The sequence below is a fragment of the Salvelinus alpinus genome, chromosome 8 (genome assembly GCF_045679555.1).
Source record: "Salvelinus alpinus chromosome 8, SLU_Salpinus.1, whole genome shotgun sequence".
NCBI lineage: Eukaryota > Metazoa > Chordata > Actinopteri > Salmoniformes > Salmonidae > Salvelinus > Salvelinus alpinus.
The window spans coordinates 86,004,960-86,024,668 of record NC_092093.1 but is presented as its reverse complement, the minus strand read 5'-3'; the positions used below and the strand labels follow the sequence as shown (position 1 = coordinate 86,024,668).

The following is a 19,709-nucleotide window of genomic DNA, read 5'->3' as shown; positions in this document are numbered from 1 at the left end:
ATGGATGCAAAGAGTGAGTAAGGCCAGGCTCAGACAGAGGGGAAAATGTGTTTACCTCACCGGGCAGAGAGGTGCATTGATGCGCCGAGTCCCATATTTAAGTGCTCCACAAATGAAGCCCTGATGACAAGAGACATTGTTACCAGGGATATGAGTATTGACCAGCCGACTCGCCTTTCGATGACATCTTAAACTATTTCTATTGATTAACATTTTCATAGATTATCATGTGTCATATCAAAGCCCCTCGATTCCCCTGATGAGCGCATTAAAAAGGACCCTCTGGACAGGAACACATCGACCACCATGGCAGGAGTGAAGGTAGTGGGGGACTGTCGCATGGGCAAGGTTGACCCCCCTCTCCCTCTTTCCCTCACGCCATACATGCTGGTCACCTGTCCCCATCTCCAACCCATTTAGACTGAATGTTCTCAACTATAATTAAGGCAGAGTGAGAGGGACAGAGAGTTTTACCCCTCTGTGCTCCTGCTGTTCATTGTGTGTCTCGGAGCAGGAGGGAGGTGTAACAGTCTGAGGAGACACAGGGGAGAGGAGACACAGGAGAGGCAGAGAGGGAGGAGAGAGAGTGGAGGTGACATCTGCTTGTCTTGGGAGGCAACCTTAGGCTTGAACCCGCAGTGGTTATTCAGATGCACCAAGATCAAGGAAAATGTTTCTGGTTTTGTAGCAAGCATCGTGCACTAGCTGGTCTCTGCTCTGTGGCCGCGAGCATGTTTTAATTGGTTTCTGTCAGGTTTTTTGGACATTCAGAAGACAATTTTTACAAAAATTTTGGGCCATTCATTCACTGGAGCTTCATTTAGGTATGTATGCTTTTTGTTGGTTTATTTATGATATTTTTCATTTGGTGCACTTTTACGTTGTTGCACATCAGTAATTAGAAACATTACTTCATGACATTACATTATACATTACTTTGTTAGTAATTAACTGACAGTCATTCTAATTCCCTCTAGTTTACGGTGGTTTTTGTTTTTGTGAGACATTAGAATTACATTTTTGGGAGGACCAATGATATGCCTCAATCTATTTCTGCTCTTGATTGGAAGAGGACTTAATCGTTTCCTGGTGTTGCCTCTGAATAATGATGCCAACGTTGACTTCTTGCTCTTAATTAAAATATCATGCAGGCTTTCCTTTTGAGAAATGAATTAACTGTCTACGTAGATTTGTAACAGTAGATAGAGTATGTCAAATATTTCTTTAGCAATTTAATTTGTAGGTACAGTATGCGTGTACAGGATGTGTGTAATGCTGAAGTTGTCACGTGTATGTTCTGTGGGTATTAATGAGCCTTTAGAGGTGTGAAGAACCTTGAAGGCTGCCGGGTATAATGGCAAAGCCAAACAATCCGTAACCGCTCTTCACCAGGCAGGTTTCAGCCACCAATATCAGCGGGAGCAGCACCAGTCTCAGATAGAAGAGAGACCGCTGGAGAGGGAGGTAGGGGGAGGGAGGGAGAGAGTGGTTAGTGAGTGATAGAGGGGAGACACAGGGGTAGAGAGAAGGGGAGTGAAGGGGAGTAGAGAGAGAACAAGCCGGTGTAGAGTAGTGTGTGAGAGGCGGCGAGGCAAATCTAACCACGTTCTGTTGTATTCCCCACCTGGGCTCTCCAGCTCCCTCCAGGATCCGATGATTACAGGGCAGTTGAGCAAGCCGCTGCTCTCCCTGCGCAGCGAGATGAGCGCGGCAGAACTCCGGGCAGAGGACAAAGCGGCCACCCCAGACAGCAAGCTCAATGACGAGCCCCTGCTCCTGTCCTCCGAGGCCACGGGCAGAGAGGACACTCCCAACAAGCTCTATGGTGAGTCCATTGACAGGACAGCTCTCGGTCTCTCCTCTCCTTTCTAAGACTGGTCATGGTATGATTGACCAGGGAAATGCTCTGTCTCTGTGTGTTTTGGAAAGGGTGTCTGAGACCAGGTGCTACTGGAGCAGGTTCTAGAAGAGTGCGATAGACCAAACTAAGTTGAAGTGCAAGGATTCAGGGGTGGAGGAGGTGGATGCAATAAGGTTGGTTGCCTGAGTTAGAGTATGCAGATGTTGAAGATAAGTTCTTTAGGTGAGCTTTCAGGTGACATGGTGTTTTACACGTTCATTATGTCATGACTTATTTCACTGGAAAAATCAATGAAGTCATGTCCTATAAAGCGTGTGGTGTCTTGTTATGAGTCTTCTGTTAATTTATTCATTGATTTCCTTATAGGCTACATCTTGAGGAGTTTAGTTGTGGTCATTTTCAAATAGATTGTCGTGAGAGTCGCAATCAGTTGAATAGTCAAAATGTCACACGAGTTGTTCATGTAATCACGTTTCATAATGTGCCTTTAGGCCTACACATTTAGAAATGAGTGTTTGTATAGTTCACGTCGATTAGATTGGTAGGAAAGTGACCCTTCCGTTCAGAAACATCTTGGAATGTGGCCTTTTGTGTTTTGTAGCAGGTGTGAAAGTGAAATGTGTGAATGTTGTGACAAAATATGCTAAATAAGAGAGAATTTTTGGCTATATTGTATGTGGAATGTGCGTGCGTTCTCAACTTAAAAATACCTATATATTGAACAGTGGTGAGGATCTCTGGCTTTGGTGTTGGCTTTGGCTTGTGACACATCCTTAACCTTGATTTTATCTGCAATGGTGGGTCATCACAATTTATATTTTTTTTTAAGCAACAAACACATTTTTTTTGTAGGTTAATTGCAAATACCAGTATGAAGATGAATTGATATTTATAAAAATTATACATTTAAAATTCTCATGACATTAGCAATTTAGAAATATAAATGAAAAATGGCCTATTGCTCTGATAGGGAATTACATATCCTTACCACAAGTAGACCAACATAAGAGATACTAATTAGAAATGTATATTTTGTATTTTTATTTCTCTCAATTAATTCCATGTCCAGGTTCAATTACAGTTGTGATCAAGTTAATCAATATGCTTTTGATTAACCTAGTTTACTTATACAGACAGTCTCATTTAATCCTAGGTCATAAGGATGAATCGCTAGGTCGAATGAGATTAAAACAATTGTTTTGTATTGCACCATGTCTAATATAGACTGCTGTAACATGGAGATTCAGTCTCAATGTAAAGGTTAAACACTACCTCATTTCAATTTGTTTGGATTTTGGACTGATCCTTTAGGGTGTAAGTAGAAGCGTTACATTTATAGTCAATGCTGTCACTCATTAATCCTTATTTACACCAAAGTAAAAAAAAAAAAAAATGTACCATCAAAATAAGGTTAATTAAAAACAATGTAGCGATTGGAACATTGTGATATGTAATATGCATCTAAGATATGAATTTATGCTTTTCAAATGGCACCATATAGGCAAAATTTGGTTTCAGGCATTTCAATTTGATTTTTGTGTAATGGAATGCATTAATAGAACAATTACTGTATGTCATGGATGGTCTGAAGTGTACTTTTTGTTTTATCTTGATGATAGTGCTTTGGATGTATACCTATCGCTGAGAAAACAATATGTAATGCAGTTACGGCGTGTGCCCTTGGTGTGAGTAGATACTGGATGGGATATGATGTGGTCTATTTAAGACATTTTACACAGAGAATTTCATCAAAGGCTATTTCAGGGTACAGTAATTTTACACTTCGTACACATCTAAACGTGCTCGTAAGGTTATGAGTCAGTACTCAGCATTGAGGATGTAATACGTCTATTTCTGAAGATGCCCATGGACATCATTGTAAAAGATTATTTCGCACAATTCCATGAACCCCCTTCAAATTACAGTAAAGGTATGCTTGTCCGGAGAGGCTTTTCGAAAAGTAAGTGAATTGTGTCTTCTAGATATTATTGATACAAACTACTACAGTACTACTAATACTTGATTAAATTGGTAGTAAAATATATTTTCATTTTAACATAATACATTATAAACATAATAATGATAGTAATATAATCAAATTAAAAACATATTTGTTCTGTAACTTAAACATCCCATGAAAAAGCAGTACCAAAAGAAACAATACCAAAACAGTACACAGTGACTCTGACGTGAAGAGTGCAGGACTGTGAGTGACTGCAGTCATCATATGTAGGGCTCTATAAAATCGGTTTCATTTTTTTCCTGATTCCGTTTTTTCCCAAATTCTGTTTCCTCAGTTTAGTTTTGCCAGGTTTCCGCTTTCCACCGTTTTCCAGTTTTTTTCTCTCAAAACCCCCCACAGATGTTCTAAATCCACAACAATGCTTAAACCACATCAGGATCCAACTTTTGAGGTCTTGACATTTTTTGGGGGTGAGGTTACCCTTTAATTCCAGTGCGCACCTAGCAAGAGGCTAGCAACAGGATGTTGCTTAGCAGTGTTTTTGTAGCGCACACGTGATAGTAGATTTACAAAAAAAATACCCACTGGATTGATGCAAATAATCATTATATAATTCTGCCAGGTAAGCATAGTCTACTTTGTAGTTATCATTTTTGGGAAAGCCTTTCCATCTACCAGAAGACTTTTCATTAGCATCATCGCTACACAAAGAATTCTCATTGCCTCTTCAGAAAGTTGCAGGAAATACGAATCACTGATGCATTCTGTTCATGTCTTATAATAAACCTAGGCTAATTAATACATTTTCAAAACATTTAGTTAATTCCCGATTCAATAAATTGTTTTATATTGTTGAATTCTGTAGTAATGGCTGGATTCCGCGATTATGTCCACGTTCTCCACATCGCAGATTTTATAGGGCCCAACATATGGTATAGTTGTATTCACACCCATTGTGAATACAAGTTGTATAATTCAAATAAGGAAATCAGTCAATTTAAATAAATTCATTGGGCCTTAATCTATGGATTTCACATGAGTGTGGATCAGAAAACCAGTCAGTATCTTGTGTGACCACTATTTGCCTCATGCAGCGCGACACATCTCCTTTGCATAGAGTTGATCAAGCTGTCCATTGTGGCCTGTGGAATGTTTTCCCACATCTCTTCAATGGTTGTGCAAAGCTGCTGGATATTGGCGGGAACTGGAACACGCTGTTGTACACATCGATCCAGAGCGTCCCAAACATGCTCAATTGGTGACATGTCTGGTGAGTATGTAGGCCATGGAAGAACTAGGACATTTTCAGCTTCCAGGAATTGCATACAGATCCTTGCGACATGGGCTATGCATTATCATGCTGACACATGACGTGATGGCGGCAGATGAATGGCACGGCAATGGGCCTCAGGATCTCATCACGTATCTCTGTGCATTCAAATTGCCATCGATAACATGCAATTGTGTTCCCCACCATCACCTTGGAGCACTCTGTTCACAAATTTGACATCAGCAAACCGCTCGCCCACACAACACTAAACACGTGGTCAGTGGTTGTGAAGCCGGTTGGATTTACTGCCAAATTCTCTAAAACGACGTTTGAGGTGGCTTATGGTAGAGAAATTAACATTCAATTCTCTGGCAACAGATCTGCTGGACATTCCTGCAGTCAGCATGCCAATTGCACGCTCCCTCAAACTTGAAACATCTGTGGCATTGTGTTGTGTGACAAAACTGCACGTTTTAGAGAGACCTTTTATTATCCCCAGCACAAGGTGCACCTGTGTAAGGATCATGCTGTTTAATCAGCTTCTTGATATGCCACACCTGTCAGGTGGATGGATTATCTTGGCAAAGGAGAAATGCTCACTAACAGGGATGTAAACAAATTTGTGCACAAAATTGGAGAGAAATAAGCTTTTTTTGTGCATATGAAACATTTCTGGGATCTTTTATTTCAGCTCATGAAACATGGGACCAAAACTTTACATGTTGTGTTTATATTTTGTTCAGTGTAAGTTCAGGAGTAAACATTTGCATAATAAGTTGCATGGACTCACTCTGTGTGCTGTAATACTGTTTAACATGATTTCCTAATGACTACCTCATCTCTGTACGCCACCCATACAATTATCTGTAAGGTCCCTCAGTCGAGCAGTGAATTTCAAACACAAAGACCAGGGAGGTTTTCCAATGCCTCGCAAAGAAGGACACCTATTGGTAGATGGGTAAAAATGTAAAAAAGCAGACACTGAATATCCGTTCGAGCATGGTGAAGTTATTAATTACACTTTGGATGGTGTATCAATACACCCTGTCACTACAAAGATACAGGTGTACTCAGTTGCCAGAGAGTAAAGAAACCGCTCAGGGATTTCACCATGAGACCAATAGTGACTTTAAAACAGTTTGAATTTAATGGCTGTGATAGGAGAAAACTGAGGATGGACCAACAGCATTGTAATTACTCTACATTTACATTTAAGTCATTTAGCAGACGCTCTTATCCAGAGCGACTTACAAATTGGAAAGTTCATACATATTCATCCTGGTCCCCCCGTGGGGAATGAACCCACAACCCTGGCGTTGCAAGCGCCATGCTCTACCAACTGAGCCACACGGGACTCTACTACCCTAACCTAAAGGACAGAGTGAAAGGAAGGAAGCCTGGACAGAAAAAAATATTACAAAACATGCATCCTGTTTGCAATAAGGCACTCAAGAAAAACTGCAAAAAATGTGGCAAAGAAGTTAACTTTATGTCCTGAATACAAAGCGTTATGTTAGGGGAAAATCCAACACAACACATCACTGAGTACCACTCTTAAATGTTTAAAGCATGGTGGTGGCTGCATCATGTTATGGGTATGCTATTCATCGGCAAGGACTAGGGAGTTTTTAAAATTAAAATAAACTGAATAGAGCTAAGCACAGGCAAAATCCTAGAGGAAAACCTGGTTCTGTCTGCTTTCCAACAGACACTGGGAGACAAATTCACCTTTCAGCAGAACAATAACCTAAAACATAAGGCCAAATATACACTGGAGTTGCTTACCAAGATGACATTGAATGTTCCTGAGTGGCCTAGTTACAGTTTTGACTTAAATCAGCTTGAAAATCTAGCGCAGGACTTGAAAATGGCTGTTTAGCAATGATCAGAGCTTGAATAAGTTTAAAAAGAGAAATGTGCAAATATTGTACAATCCAGGTGTGCTAAGCTCTTACAGACTTACCCATTAACACAGCTATAATTGCTGCCAAAGGCGATTCTAACATGTATTGACTCAAGGGTGTGAATACTTATTTAAATTAGATATTTCTGTATTTCATTTTCAATACATTTGCTAAAATTTCTACCAATGTTTTCACTTTGTCATTGAGTGTAGATCGGGAGAATTCTTTTTATTTATTACTTTTTTAAATTTCAGGCTGTAACACAATTTGGGGGGAATAAGTCAAGGGGTATGAATACTTTCTGAAGACACTGTATGTGTGTGGTTTTAATGTAGGTTTATAGGTGGCAACAGAGCATGCCTTGAGCTCAGATTGTACCAAAAAAACAGAAAAATATATATTTATTACAAATAGTATTACACTCACCATATATACACACAAAATAGATTACAATACCATTTGGAATCTGTATTTGACCTCCACGCTAGAAAACCATAACTCCTTTTCTATTGAATGCTGTCAGCACAACAATCTGTAATGTTTTTATGTCTCATTTCTTTCTTCTGTATGTCAAGTTCTAGTTAAGCAATAAGGCCCAGAGGGGTGTGTTATATGGCCAATATATTACGGTTAAGGGCTGTTCTCATGCACGATGCAACGCAGTGTGCCTGGATACAGCCATGGTATATTGGCAATATACCACAAACACCCAAGGTGCCTTATTGATTTCATAAACTGGTTACCAACATAATTAGAGCAGTAGAAATACATGTATTGTCATACCCATGGTATACGGCTTTCAGCCAATCGGCATTCAGGGCTTGAACCATTTATAATAATTGCCATTATTGTTACTTAATTTATGTGTGCTAGGCCTACCTCGTGCCAAAAACACAAATATATCATGTTGGCTTTCTATACTCACTATATAATCAGGGCTAATCTAATTTTGGATTCATCAATCAGTACAGCTCCATTGCTGCTGGCATTCTTCAACACCATTGGTGCCCAAGAGGAAGAATGCTCTTAGTCTACCTGTTATCACACAATAAGAGTAAAAAAAACATGGTCGTGTTACATTGGACATGGAAAGACGAGAGAAAGGCATTGGTATTTGTTTTGTCATGAATAATACATCAAAAACAGCTATCCCATTATGATGAGGCATACAATAACAAGGTACTTTAGGGTGTGTCGTGTATGAGTGTGAGTGTGCGTGTATTTGTCTGTCTGTGTATTTGTCCGTGCGTGTATTTGTCCGTGCGTGTATTTGTCCGTGCGTGTATTTGTCCGTGCGTGTATTTGTCCGTGGGTGTATTTGTCCGTGAGTGTATTTGTCTGGGCGTGTATTTGTCTGTCCGTGTATTTGACTGTGCGTGTATTTGTTTCTCTGCTTTGTGTATTTGTCTGTGTGCATGTTTTGGGATCAGACAAGGGGACGATAGTGTGCAGTCTGGCAGTGGTGTGTGTGCGTGTATTTGTCTGTTTTTGTGTGTCTGTACAGTTCCCATGTGTTTTGAGACTAGACAAGGAAGTGGCGTAAGGTGAAGATAGTGTGCTGTTTGGCAGTGTTGTGCTCCATTGTTACTTACTGCTGAGAAATATTTTGGGAGAGGGTTCTCCAAACAACCTCCCAAGTCCTGATCAGTGTACGGCTCCAGCTGTCAGTCTAATGAATTTTTTAGGATATCCCAGGGCTAGACTCTCCAAAACAAAGACTAGTGTACCAGGTAACTAATTCATCTCAACAGTGTTACAATTCTCTCAAATAAGCATCAAGCGTTCTTTCAGTTCACTTCCAGACTCATGATTACATGTGAAGCCCGCTGGTCCATGTTCGTCTGTACCTCTCGCTCTGCCCCCCCCCCCCACACACACACACACACAGACACCATAGACAATTTCTGTTGAACAGAATGCCGATTGGCGAACAGGCAGCCCGGCCCGCGGAATAATCCCCCCTCCTCCCAAGTTACTCAATTAGCCCATGTCAGCTAACATTTTTTAGATTGGTAAGTTAGTTTTGCGGCCATCAAAACTTGTAGTAATCATGGTCGAATTACCAACCGGGGGGCCCCCATTGACTTTGTTCATCACTCTCACTCAGATATCATATTAAAAACTTCAAACATTTGGCAAAATGTGTAGAATTGCAGGAAATGAACTGTAAAGCTTAAAAAGGTTTTCTCCGCTGTCAAGTGGGTGCCCCAAAACAACATTTCGCTTAGGACCCCCAAAAAGCTAGGGCCGGCTCTGACTGCATGTGTGGTTATGGATGTGGGTACACAGACCCGCAATAGCTCATGATGAGTTCTGATTTTTTGTGTCCCCCACCCCCATCAAAGTTACCCATCCCTGCAATACACCTTTGTAAAACGGCAGTCTTTATTTTTTATAATACCGTATTCCACATAACTCTGTCATTTTATATTTCATGTCAATTCACCTGCTGCCACCTTTATTGTGAATTCAGTGGTGTGTTTTGGTAGAGGTTGTCTTAAGATGTGGTTGGCCCAAGCTGCCCTGGTGTTTCTTGTTCGGCTGATGGAGGGATGGCATGGCTCGGGCCCGTAGGCTGTGCCGGGGGGGGCGGCTCTGAGCAGGCTGGCACGACTCACTTGCCCTGAGACTAGGCACAGCTTTGAGACAGTCAGGATATGTGGTGCAGTCAGGAGATGGAGAAGAAAAAAAAGAGAGAACGAGTGAGAGAGGGAGAGCTCAACTCCTCTCACAAAGCAGCACAGCTCCCCTACATGCAGGTCACAGGGCATAGTGGATGACAGGAGGATGGTTTCTCACAAGAAGGAAAAAGTCTAATGTTATGCCAAGGTTGTATATGCATCTATGTACACACACACACACACGTTTGTTTATACATGTTTAGCCTATGTTACAGTATTATTCTTAGCCTTAGATGTGGGTGAAGGGCAGTGCTACCTCGGTGCAGATATTTGAGTAGAGTGTGAGGTCTGAATACTCTCCATGTTCTCTTATCAGCCTCCTTGAGTCTCCTTTGCCGTAGACAACAGATGCATGTACAGTAGGCCTATTCTAGGTACGGTATGGATATGCTTCTCTTTCGGGTGGCTTCCTTTTATAAATGTGCAGATTTGTTAATGAGATTGAATTTCTGAATCAGAAATGCAATGAATAGTCTTCAAGTCACGGTACCCGCTGTTTAAAGTGGTTGATAATGTATGTGAATCTCCAATGCTTCAGCGTTTCCCTCTCAAATGTATTGTCGTGTCATTTTTTTGTGTCCAAATAGAGAACATGTGGGATGTTTAGGGAAATCCTGACTCTTGATATTCTCAGTTACATTTTGACCCCAACTCACTATCCAAATTCTAGTAATTATTTCAAGCTATGATTGCACATATATCTCCACACCACCCTCGGGATTGAGTACGTATGTATTAAGTTCTGCTCTTTGAACAAACCCCTTCTGCATAACGGTAATTGAGCTAGTCATATGAGCCAGTACAGATACTCTAGATTTGATTTGGTTAAGAAGTCCCTGGTATTAGACCAAATACACAATATTATTTGCTGTTGACGGACTTAAGAACTTCCTACCCGTTTCTCGAGGCGACTCTTCACAGTGTTCGCTGAATTGCCCGTTTCAATGAATAGAACAGCAAAGGAAAGTTTATTATTTTTTGTGTGTCATTTTCATCAGTATGTTGGTGGATGGTGACAATGTACTCAATGTACACATAATATATGTGTTTGTCAGACAATGCACAATACAGGTTCACACCATCAATCTGAATATATCCATGTGGTGGTCAACGAACACATGTCCTTGGCTGTATAGTTGAAAGCGTCTGTATTCAGCTGGGATGCGAGGAGCTGTAGAGAGTGAATGTTCAGAATTCACCAAGTATAATTTGTTAAGTGCTAACTTTGTTGACGCAGCAGAGGAAAATAACCAAAAGAGTGGTAGAATGATATTCAGTGACTCTTTATTCAGGGACTATTCCTGTGTCAACACGGTGAGAGAGTTTAGGTTCAGTTAGGTTATTTGTGAGGAACTGCTTTGTATAGAGTACGTTCAGGTTCAGTTAGGTTATTTGTGAGGAACTGCTTTGTATAGAGTACACTGCTGCTTTTGGATTTAGTAGGATTTTTTTTACAGTTAAGTGGATACGTACTGAAGTTTGATTTCTGCAGGGGGAAAAGTGTTGATTGAAGTGAAGGTGTAAACTTTCTTGGGGTTCTCGAAATATGGTTGATTGTTGTGAGTAGGGTTGCGAAGGGAGTGTACGTTACTGGAAACTTTTACCAGTAAACTACCGGAATTTTGGTATCTTTCAAGGATTTTATATAATCTATCACGAGTCATCTAGTGGCCCTTTTGGGTACTTCAGATTATCACAGGTGTCTGTAATTATCTCTGGCCCTCTCTCTGGCCTTATCACATGTAACATGACAATGTAAAACATTAATCTAAATATAAACCATCAACTTAGTCAATTCCATTGGTGTTTAATATGAGGGTTAAAGCATTTCATATACTTCATATTTTTTAGACTCTACTTTTTTTTACTATGTCAATATGTATTTGTTGTCAATGTTTTGGGGTCAAACTGTTGGGAATTGTGAAAAAAGTCAATAGTTGGACGAGTTGCAGAGGTAATTGAAAATAATGCCAATGTTGATATTTTTTCTCTCTTCATTAATTAGGCTATTTTCTCTTGTACCATATGGTCAATCTATTAGAAACTCACGGACAATATGGACACAGATATAAAACATTTATACTATATATGTCACGCCCTGGCCTTAGTATTATTTGTTTTCTTTATTATTTTAGTTAGGTCAGGGTGTGACATGGGGTATGTGTGTGTTTTGGGTGATTATATGGTATAGGGGGTGTTGGTTGTAGTGTATGGGTTTGTGTTGAGTGTATGTGTCTAGGTATGTCTATGGTTGAGTGTAGGTGTTTAGGAAAGTCTATGGTTGCCTGATTTGGTTCTCAATCAGAGACAGCTGGTTATTGTTGTCTCTGATTGGGAGCCATATTTAAGGTAGCCATAGGCTTTAGGTGTTTGTGGGTAATTGTCTATGTTGAACGTTTGTAGCCTGTGTGTGCACTACGTTTATAGCTTCACGGTCGTTTGTTATTTTGTATAGTTTGTATAAGTGTTTTGTTTTGTGTTTTTTCTCTTCTAATAAAAGAAGATGTTCTTTTCACGCGCTGCGCCTTGGTCCGTCTCTCCTCCACACGATCGTGACAATATATGAATACATTTTTTTTTACGTTATTCAAATATGAATTGCTAAAGTTACAATAGATTGCCATAGGTTTTCTGTTAATTACCAAATTACTGAAGATTCCGGTAACTTTGGTAAATGACCAGTAGCTTTGCAAATCTAGTTGTGAGTGCCCAGGCAGTTGTATAAAAGGAAACACTGGTAAACAATGTCATTAGTAATGTTTGTTTGTAATGAGTAATGCGTAATGTTTGTCTACTACACCCAGCCATGCTCGTTTCACTGGTGAAATGGTTTCTCTTGTTTTTAAAAGCTAATTTCTCAAATAGTATTTTACTCCAGCTATCAAAAGCCATGAGGCACCACAAACATCCTGAAAAGTGGATGTTCGGTGGGAAAGCTCGTCCCCGGCATGAGGACGAGATGGCGGGGCTGTGTACAGATTCTGTCTTCCGCTCTCAAGCAAATCTCCCCCTTTCAAACATCAACAGACAAGATAATAAGACACTCAGAGCACAATTCGATATTATATTCCGCAACCAAAGGCTCCTCTTGTCAGTTTGCATTTACTCTCCCTAGGATGTGACGCTTCTATCATCATGCCGTCAAAAACAGCCTGGCTAGAACGACAAGGCCACTCATTTCATACACTTACTGTCTACATGAAATGGCCTGCACTTATACCGATTCTGACAAAATGGAGGAACATTTTCAGAAAGGTCACCTACAGACTAAAAAGAGGAGAGGAAAAAAATAATCTTCTATCGATTTATGCGATTGGGGGTCATTCCGAAGAAAAAGTCTAGAGAGACTTCCATGTCTTTATTTGTTGTATTTCGTAAGATCAGTTACTCATTAATTTCGATAAGATAAGATATTTTGCAATCCGGTAGCTACTGTACAGTACCTCACTAAAATCACTTAAATTAATTGGATTACTGAAGTGATAGTAGACCTTAATACCAGTACAAAAATATGGTTATCACTAGGAAGAACCTGTTCACTTTTATTAGCATCAGCGTGTATTTAATTTCATACCAACATTCTCTACAACTATCTCCTACTTCCTCCTTATCCCCGTGTTCCCTTCAACTTGCCTTTCCCTCCTCTGCATACACAGACACACACTGCTGGAGGCAACCCTCCATACTTACAATTTGTTCTGTAATCAGCTTTGTGAGCAGGGTGACTGAGTGGAGCTGTTTGGCTGCTTGGAAATGCAAAGAGGCCTGTAATGTTCTGATGTGCTGAGGTTAAGTAATAAAGTGGTAGAGACAGTGTGTAAATGGGACCGGCTCAGTAACAGTAAATAAGACTAAGGATAAAGAAGGCCGAGAGAGGGGGAGGACTAGGAGTCTTTCTCCCCCAGGAGGTGGATCTCATTATGAGGATTTCAGATGTCTGCGCCGCAAACTTGAAAAGCGGCTTAATGCACGCCCTATAAAGCAGGTGTAATACATTCTCTAATGCGCCCAGAGCGACCGTGTGCTATCCTTGCCATCGTCACCATCACAGCTCAGATAGCATTGAGGAACAAGGAGGAGATGTTTCTGAGATGGACAGGCAGAGGTCATCTGTTTTACAAATAGAAACCCCAGTCATGTAGATTACATCCCCGGTGACACTGAGCACGTCAGTGACTGACATTATAATCCGTCCAATATATTGTGCATATACTGTAGAAATGAATTGTTAACCTTATTGTGAAGTAAATTATATTGAGGGCACATTTGCCAGTGGTAGAGGACATTTAATGAATATTAAAATGCACTTTATTCCATTCTCTGTATGCTCAGTCTTTTTGAGATGAAAACAATAATTTTCAAAGAAAAATGTATTTCATAGTCTCCATAAACAAGATCAACCAGCTCTTCGTGTTGTACTAACAAAGAAGCGTCGCAACTCCGTGGCGTTGACACGGTCGGTGTTGTTGGGATGTAATTGAAGCTGGGGAAGGGGGTCACGTTTTCAGGAATGGAAATGACAATGTTGTCTTTCACTTGTGTGGCGTGAACCAGAGATGTATCCATCCTACAGTCCGTGTGTCCTTCACAACCCTTTATTATTTATAGCTCTCCCTCTTTGAGCAATGACCAGTACTAATGCATAACCTTCTGTCCTTCTGGCAGATTCGCTTCCTTTGAAACCAAAGATTGAGGGAAGAGAAAAGGGTGTGTGGAGATCCAGACTATCGAGAAGTTATTCGTTTTTTTTTCCTCCCCCCCCCCCCTTCACATCTGAGGATGTGGAATAACATTGTGATGCTTCTTTTCTTGGGGAATGGAGTTACGGGCTTCAAAGCAATAGTCTATCCTGTACATTCCCCTCCCTCCGCAGCGTGACGGCACTATGAGGATGTTGTGTGCTGCTGGGGAAATTCTGTTACAGAGAATCGAGGGCCGGTTCTCGGTTCTGAACCCCTCCCCCTCTCCCCCAGAAGTGGGACATAGAGGCAGCATTAGTGTTAGTGTTGGGTAGCCTTAGGGCCCGGAGGTGATGTGTCAAGTGTGACATGTGGGTGTCTAGTAACCACCGGCCCCTGTCCCCGTCCCCGTCTCCACCCACAGACGCCACTGGCTGCCTCTTAATTGTCCTGCCACTGCTCTCGCTTGGCCAGATGCAACGCAGGTTGACGGGCGGCCGCTCTTTGGACGCAGTGCATTCACCGTACATACTATGTGCTGTCTATGTTCTGCCTATAATAATTCTAGGATTGTGAATATTTCACATAGCTATAACTGTTTCTTTCCTTGATACTTTTGAAATGAATAGCATATCATTATTAGTCACTTATTTGCCATTTTGAACATGAAGCTGTGCTATTCCACACATTTCCTTTGTTTGAGACAGAGGTAAAGGAAGATAAATTACAACCAGTGCTGTGAAGAAAACACGTTGGATGTAGATGCAGACAGAGGGCCATGGCTGAAAAGAGACCCTCGTGCAGGACAGGGATGAAGGGGGCACCAGATCAGGCGGAATCCTATTTACCACAAATATAATTTAAGTCATTTTAAAAAGAGTTGACCATCAATAGAGAGGGAGGCACCTCAGTATTCTCCTCATCTCCTAACAGGCTTAGAGCCCTCTCAGGCAGGCCCTGATTTCACCATCCACGCTGCGCTGATGGACATAAAAGGATGAGGAATAATTTGGGATTGTTATTTGTCTCTTTCAACCCTGAGGTAATCAGGTTGACATTGCTAGGGGAATGAGGAGAAGAGGCCGCAACAGATGTGCTCATGTGCAAAGTGTTCTACTCCCCTGAGAGCTTGCCTGCACAAATGCCCTCTCCCTTTCTCTCTAACTCTCCCCCTCTTCCTCCTCTCCACCCCCCCCCCCCATCCGTCTCTCTCTCTCTTCATCACACCCTCTCTTTCTTGACCTTTGAGATTAACATCCCTCCTTCTCTCCAATTTACCTCATCCTGTCCCTCTTGTGCTCTCCAGCCTCCTCAGCTCCTGGTCCCCTTCACTGCAGAGGGAGAGGCAGGTACGAGCAGGCCTAGAGCACTTCCCTGTCTCAAAGAGCCTGTTGGAGGGAAACCCATGGCCATGGGAGAGAGGGAAACTACGGGAGGATGCTACTTCCCTGTTATCAGATACATTGACCTACTGACAATGACCAGTAGCTACCATTGAGCAGCAGCAGTGGAGTCTACACTTCAAAAACATTAGTTTTTACCCTGTAAAAACTGGGAAGACAGAGACGTTAGTCAGTCTCTATACCTCCATCTCTCTCTCTGCCACTCTCTCCCTGTCTCTTTCTCTCTCTCTCTCCCCCATGTTTTCCAATGTGGTACTGTAATTACTCCAGTAGTGGCTGAGGAATTGCTGTGGTAAAAAAAACTATCCACGCTTCCCTGTGCTTTGCTTTGAGAACCGACGCCTTATACATAAGTCCACTTATTGGTGGAATAATTCATTAATAAGATATTTTTGCCTGTAAAGTCTGGAGCCCCTTGCAGCTCTCCTTGCAACTCCAGTGAATCAAACGTCAATGTAAAAGGCCCAGAGAGACTGGCACGGCCCCTGACCACCAAGCCCCTAGGCTGGGTCCTTAATTAAGGAAATGACAGCTCTCCAGGCTCCAGCGGGCTATAATGTAGCTAATGGTATTACAGGCAGTGTAACCACTCAACAGTCAGTCTCTGGTGTGTTCCGACTCCAAAAACGCTATTGACCTGTAACCAGCCAGCCTCTCCTCTCACTCAGGGTCTCTAAACAGTGTATTACTTTCCTGCTCATCCTCAGGGAGCCTAACGAAGAGGACCCGGGGTTATTGGCAGCACATTATACTCAGGGTTATTGTTGAGGGCTTTAGTGTGCTCAATGAAAGACAGAACAATGATATGAAAAACACTTTTTAAGTCTGGAGTCTAACACAAGTTGCTTCCACATAGGGATACAGGTAGAACATTCTTGAGCACGTAATGTTGTGCCACTCAGATTTCACTATAGCCTACTGTAGTGCACTATACAGTACTGTATATGCTCTGTGCCTTCTCTTATGCATGGCGTTTTGAAGTATTATACAGTATGAGTAGGAACTGGGGAATCTGACATTTTCTCTCTCCCTCGTTCTCCTCCTCTCTCTCTCTCTCTCTCTCTCTCGTGTGTGAATACTTGTCTGTGTGCCAATCGCATAAAAGCTATGCCGTGTCAGCCTTTTCAGCAGCATTAGTGAAATCAATGGCCAAACAATCCAGCACAATTGGTCTGGTATTGACAGAATTAAACCTTGTGTATGATGTGACTTGTCATTTCTCTGGGCCCCAGTATGACGCCGTGATCCTCATCATCAGTGAATCTCAATTGATTGGTGCAGCCTGAGCGGTCACCCTCCTTTATTTAGCACTAAACAATGACAAGGAACAGCAACACATATGTCCATAACAATCCTGTATGGTAAGAATGTATTTTCTTTTGAATGTAGATATTGTGTAGATATTTAATAGTAGAAAACAGGTATGAATAATACATGCAGGAAAACAAAAATGTTGAGAGGAGAAGTTTAGTCGTTGTTGTCATGAATGTACTACATTTCATGTGAGACCAGCTACATAAAGAAATAACATTCACTCAGCCCAGCTTTTTAAAAAGAGCCTTTACTAAAAGGGGGGGGGGGGTTGTGGCATTGATGGCCTGGTTGATTTTAAAAAGCTTGAATCGTTACTGCAGCTCTCTCTCCCACATTTGACAACTTATATAATGAATCGCCACTAAAACAGCTATAGTTGTTAACGTTTCTTTTATGGACAAAACTAGATTCAGAAATGCACTGGGGCAAAAGCTAACTCGGGACACAAAGCCTTCAGTAACACCCATTTCGTTGAGATGGGCAATGGGTAAAACAGTTGTTGCGTTCGAGTAGGTGGCATACTGATTGCTTTATGAAATGCCGGCTTATTGTTTTTGTGCTATGGTGTCCTCGGGGCAGCACTCTGTATTGAGGAGAGCGACGCTTGATTGGCAAATAAATGCAGCTCTTTGCACCCCATACGAAGCCTTCTGCCTTTTGAAAGTGTCTCTCCAGTCGCCACTTAGGTGATCAATGCAAGATCATTTATGTAGTGTCCAATATTGGGAATATTTCCGCACCATAAGCCACCTCAGAGCCCCCACCAACACTGAAATAGGAATGATTCTTGTTGTAAAGTGTAGAACAGATGACAGTGGTTAGACTAAAGTGAGAGAGAGTTTTGGGTTAAGTTAAAAAAACAGCACAAAATAAGTTACAACATGTTATTTTATATTAACAAGCAATAAGCTCCTACGGTCAAGGCAAAGTCTGTGTGACAGAGAGAGGTTAGCTATTCAAAATAATATAGTGAACACATTCATCAATTTCAGTACTAGACTTTTGTGCACACAATAGGTAAGGACTTACTTTAGTCTATGTATAAAATTGTCAGTCTAAATGTTGTCTATGTGTAACATTTTCATCAAACATTCTTTTCAGCACACATTTTATCATTCCATGTGCCAGTATTGCTATTGTCAGTCCGGTGTTACTGTCCAAAAAGGAATCCACTTAAGAAACCTTCACATTATATAAACTGGTTAAAATAACTTCAAAGAACCTAGTAATAAAAGGGAATTGAAGATGGCCTCCCTGGATATTTCTCCTGTCAGCTTTTTAATTCTGTTAAAGAAATCACACCCAACACCTTAGGGAAAAGTGCCTGTGCATTTATTTATTATCGATTCCTTTCCCAGAGCAGATATTTGCAGAGGGGGGGGGGGGGGGAAATCAAGCTTTCTCTTAACATCCCACTAAGTTATTGTGAGATGACGCAATGAAAGGCACACAGCAGTTATTCAATAAGCCACAGCCCCCTGCGCTGCTTATCAAATGGAATATATTATTCACTGCGCCAACTGCATTTATGAGCCGTACATCCATTACTTATTGATGGTTTTGTCATGCATTCTGTAAACTCTGATTCGCTCATCAATAATAGAGCCGAGTGATCCCTCTGATTAGGGTTGGGTGCCAGAGTCAAGCCGTTGGTATTTCATCTCCGCTATTGAGATCGGAATGGATATCTGCTAATTAGATGAACGGCTGCTGCCTTTGTTCAATTCCACTGTCAAGGTTGTCGTTCTCGGATAGGACATTCGATGATACGCAGGCTTGTAGGCCTTGTTGTCGAACTGAATTAGCGGCTCGTTATGTCATTGAATAATGTCTAATATGCCCATGAATATGAATGAGATCCTCGGTTCACTCGTGAATTCCGCTTCTATCCATTGTATGGAGGAACTTGTCTTCAAAGACATAACATTTAGTCGGTAGTAATGGGTGAATTGATGCCATAAAGAATGGCTGTGAGAAGTAGAGACACCCCTTAACCAGGCTCATCATCATGCGCATATTTGAACCTATTTTGAATGTTTGCCCCGGAGGAAGGATGAGACGCTGTTCAAAGCCAAAGACAGTGTCTTCCAAATGTTATTTTCTTCTCTGCAAAGATGAAAGGCATTGGGTTGGGTTCTGTTTGACTCATACTGGGTGAAATTGGTAAGAGACTGTACCATCTAATGTTAAGTGACTGCAGGGTTGACAAGCTTGAGTTTATGTGGACCAATACCTAGACACAGGCCCAGTGAGCCAGAGGTAGAAACCAGCTCGAAATGCGGACTTGTCCCCAGGGCAATTAAATCAAGGATCAAATGCTTAAGGTTTATTTGATGGGTCATGCCATTCACCAATTATTTGCATTTTATGTATAGATAAGATGATGCTGTATGGCGGAGTGGAGTTTTGGATGTAATGTGCACATTTGTACAGTTCCAGTCCCACACATCCAACTGGCAACGAGATCTTGAAAGCAAAGCCTTCAATAATACAAAGACTATGGTCTGAATGGAACTCTCAAACCCAGTGTGAGCGTTTTCACGTCTATGTCCCGTTAAGTTTAGAATTCATGAACAAAATGCTTTTTTAAACCATTATTTTTTACTGTGTGTCTGTCAAATGTTCTTGGTCTTT

The 19,709-nt window shown here is 41.3% G+C and overlaps 1 protein-coding gene across 3 annotated transcripts in view; it reads left to right on the top strand.

Moving 5' to 3' along the window:
* The first annotated feature begins 367 nt into the window (after positions 1–367).
* The window catches only part of LOC139583814 (POU domain, class 6, transcription factor 2-like), a 128,794-nt gene continuing 109,452 nt past the window's right edge, over positions 368–19,709 (top strand). The window contains exons 1-2 of one of the 3 annotated variants that reach the window (XM_071415331.1): positions 368–824; positions 1,638–1,825. In XM_071415331.1, the coding sequence (XP_071271432.1) occupies positions 1,654–1,825 (172 nt within the window). In that variant the 5' untranslated portion in view covers positions 368–824; positions 1,638–1,653. Of the gene's footprint in view, positions 825–1,511; positions 1,826–19,709 lie in introns of those variants that run through there. The other 2 variants (XM_071415332.1, XM_071415333.1) reach the window with 2 other exon arrangements.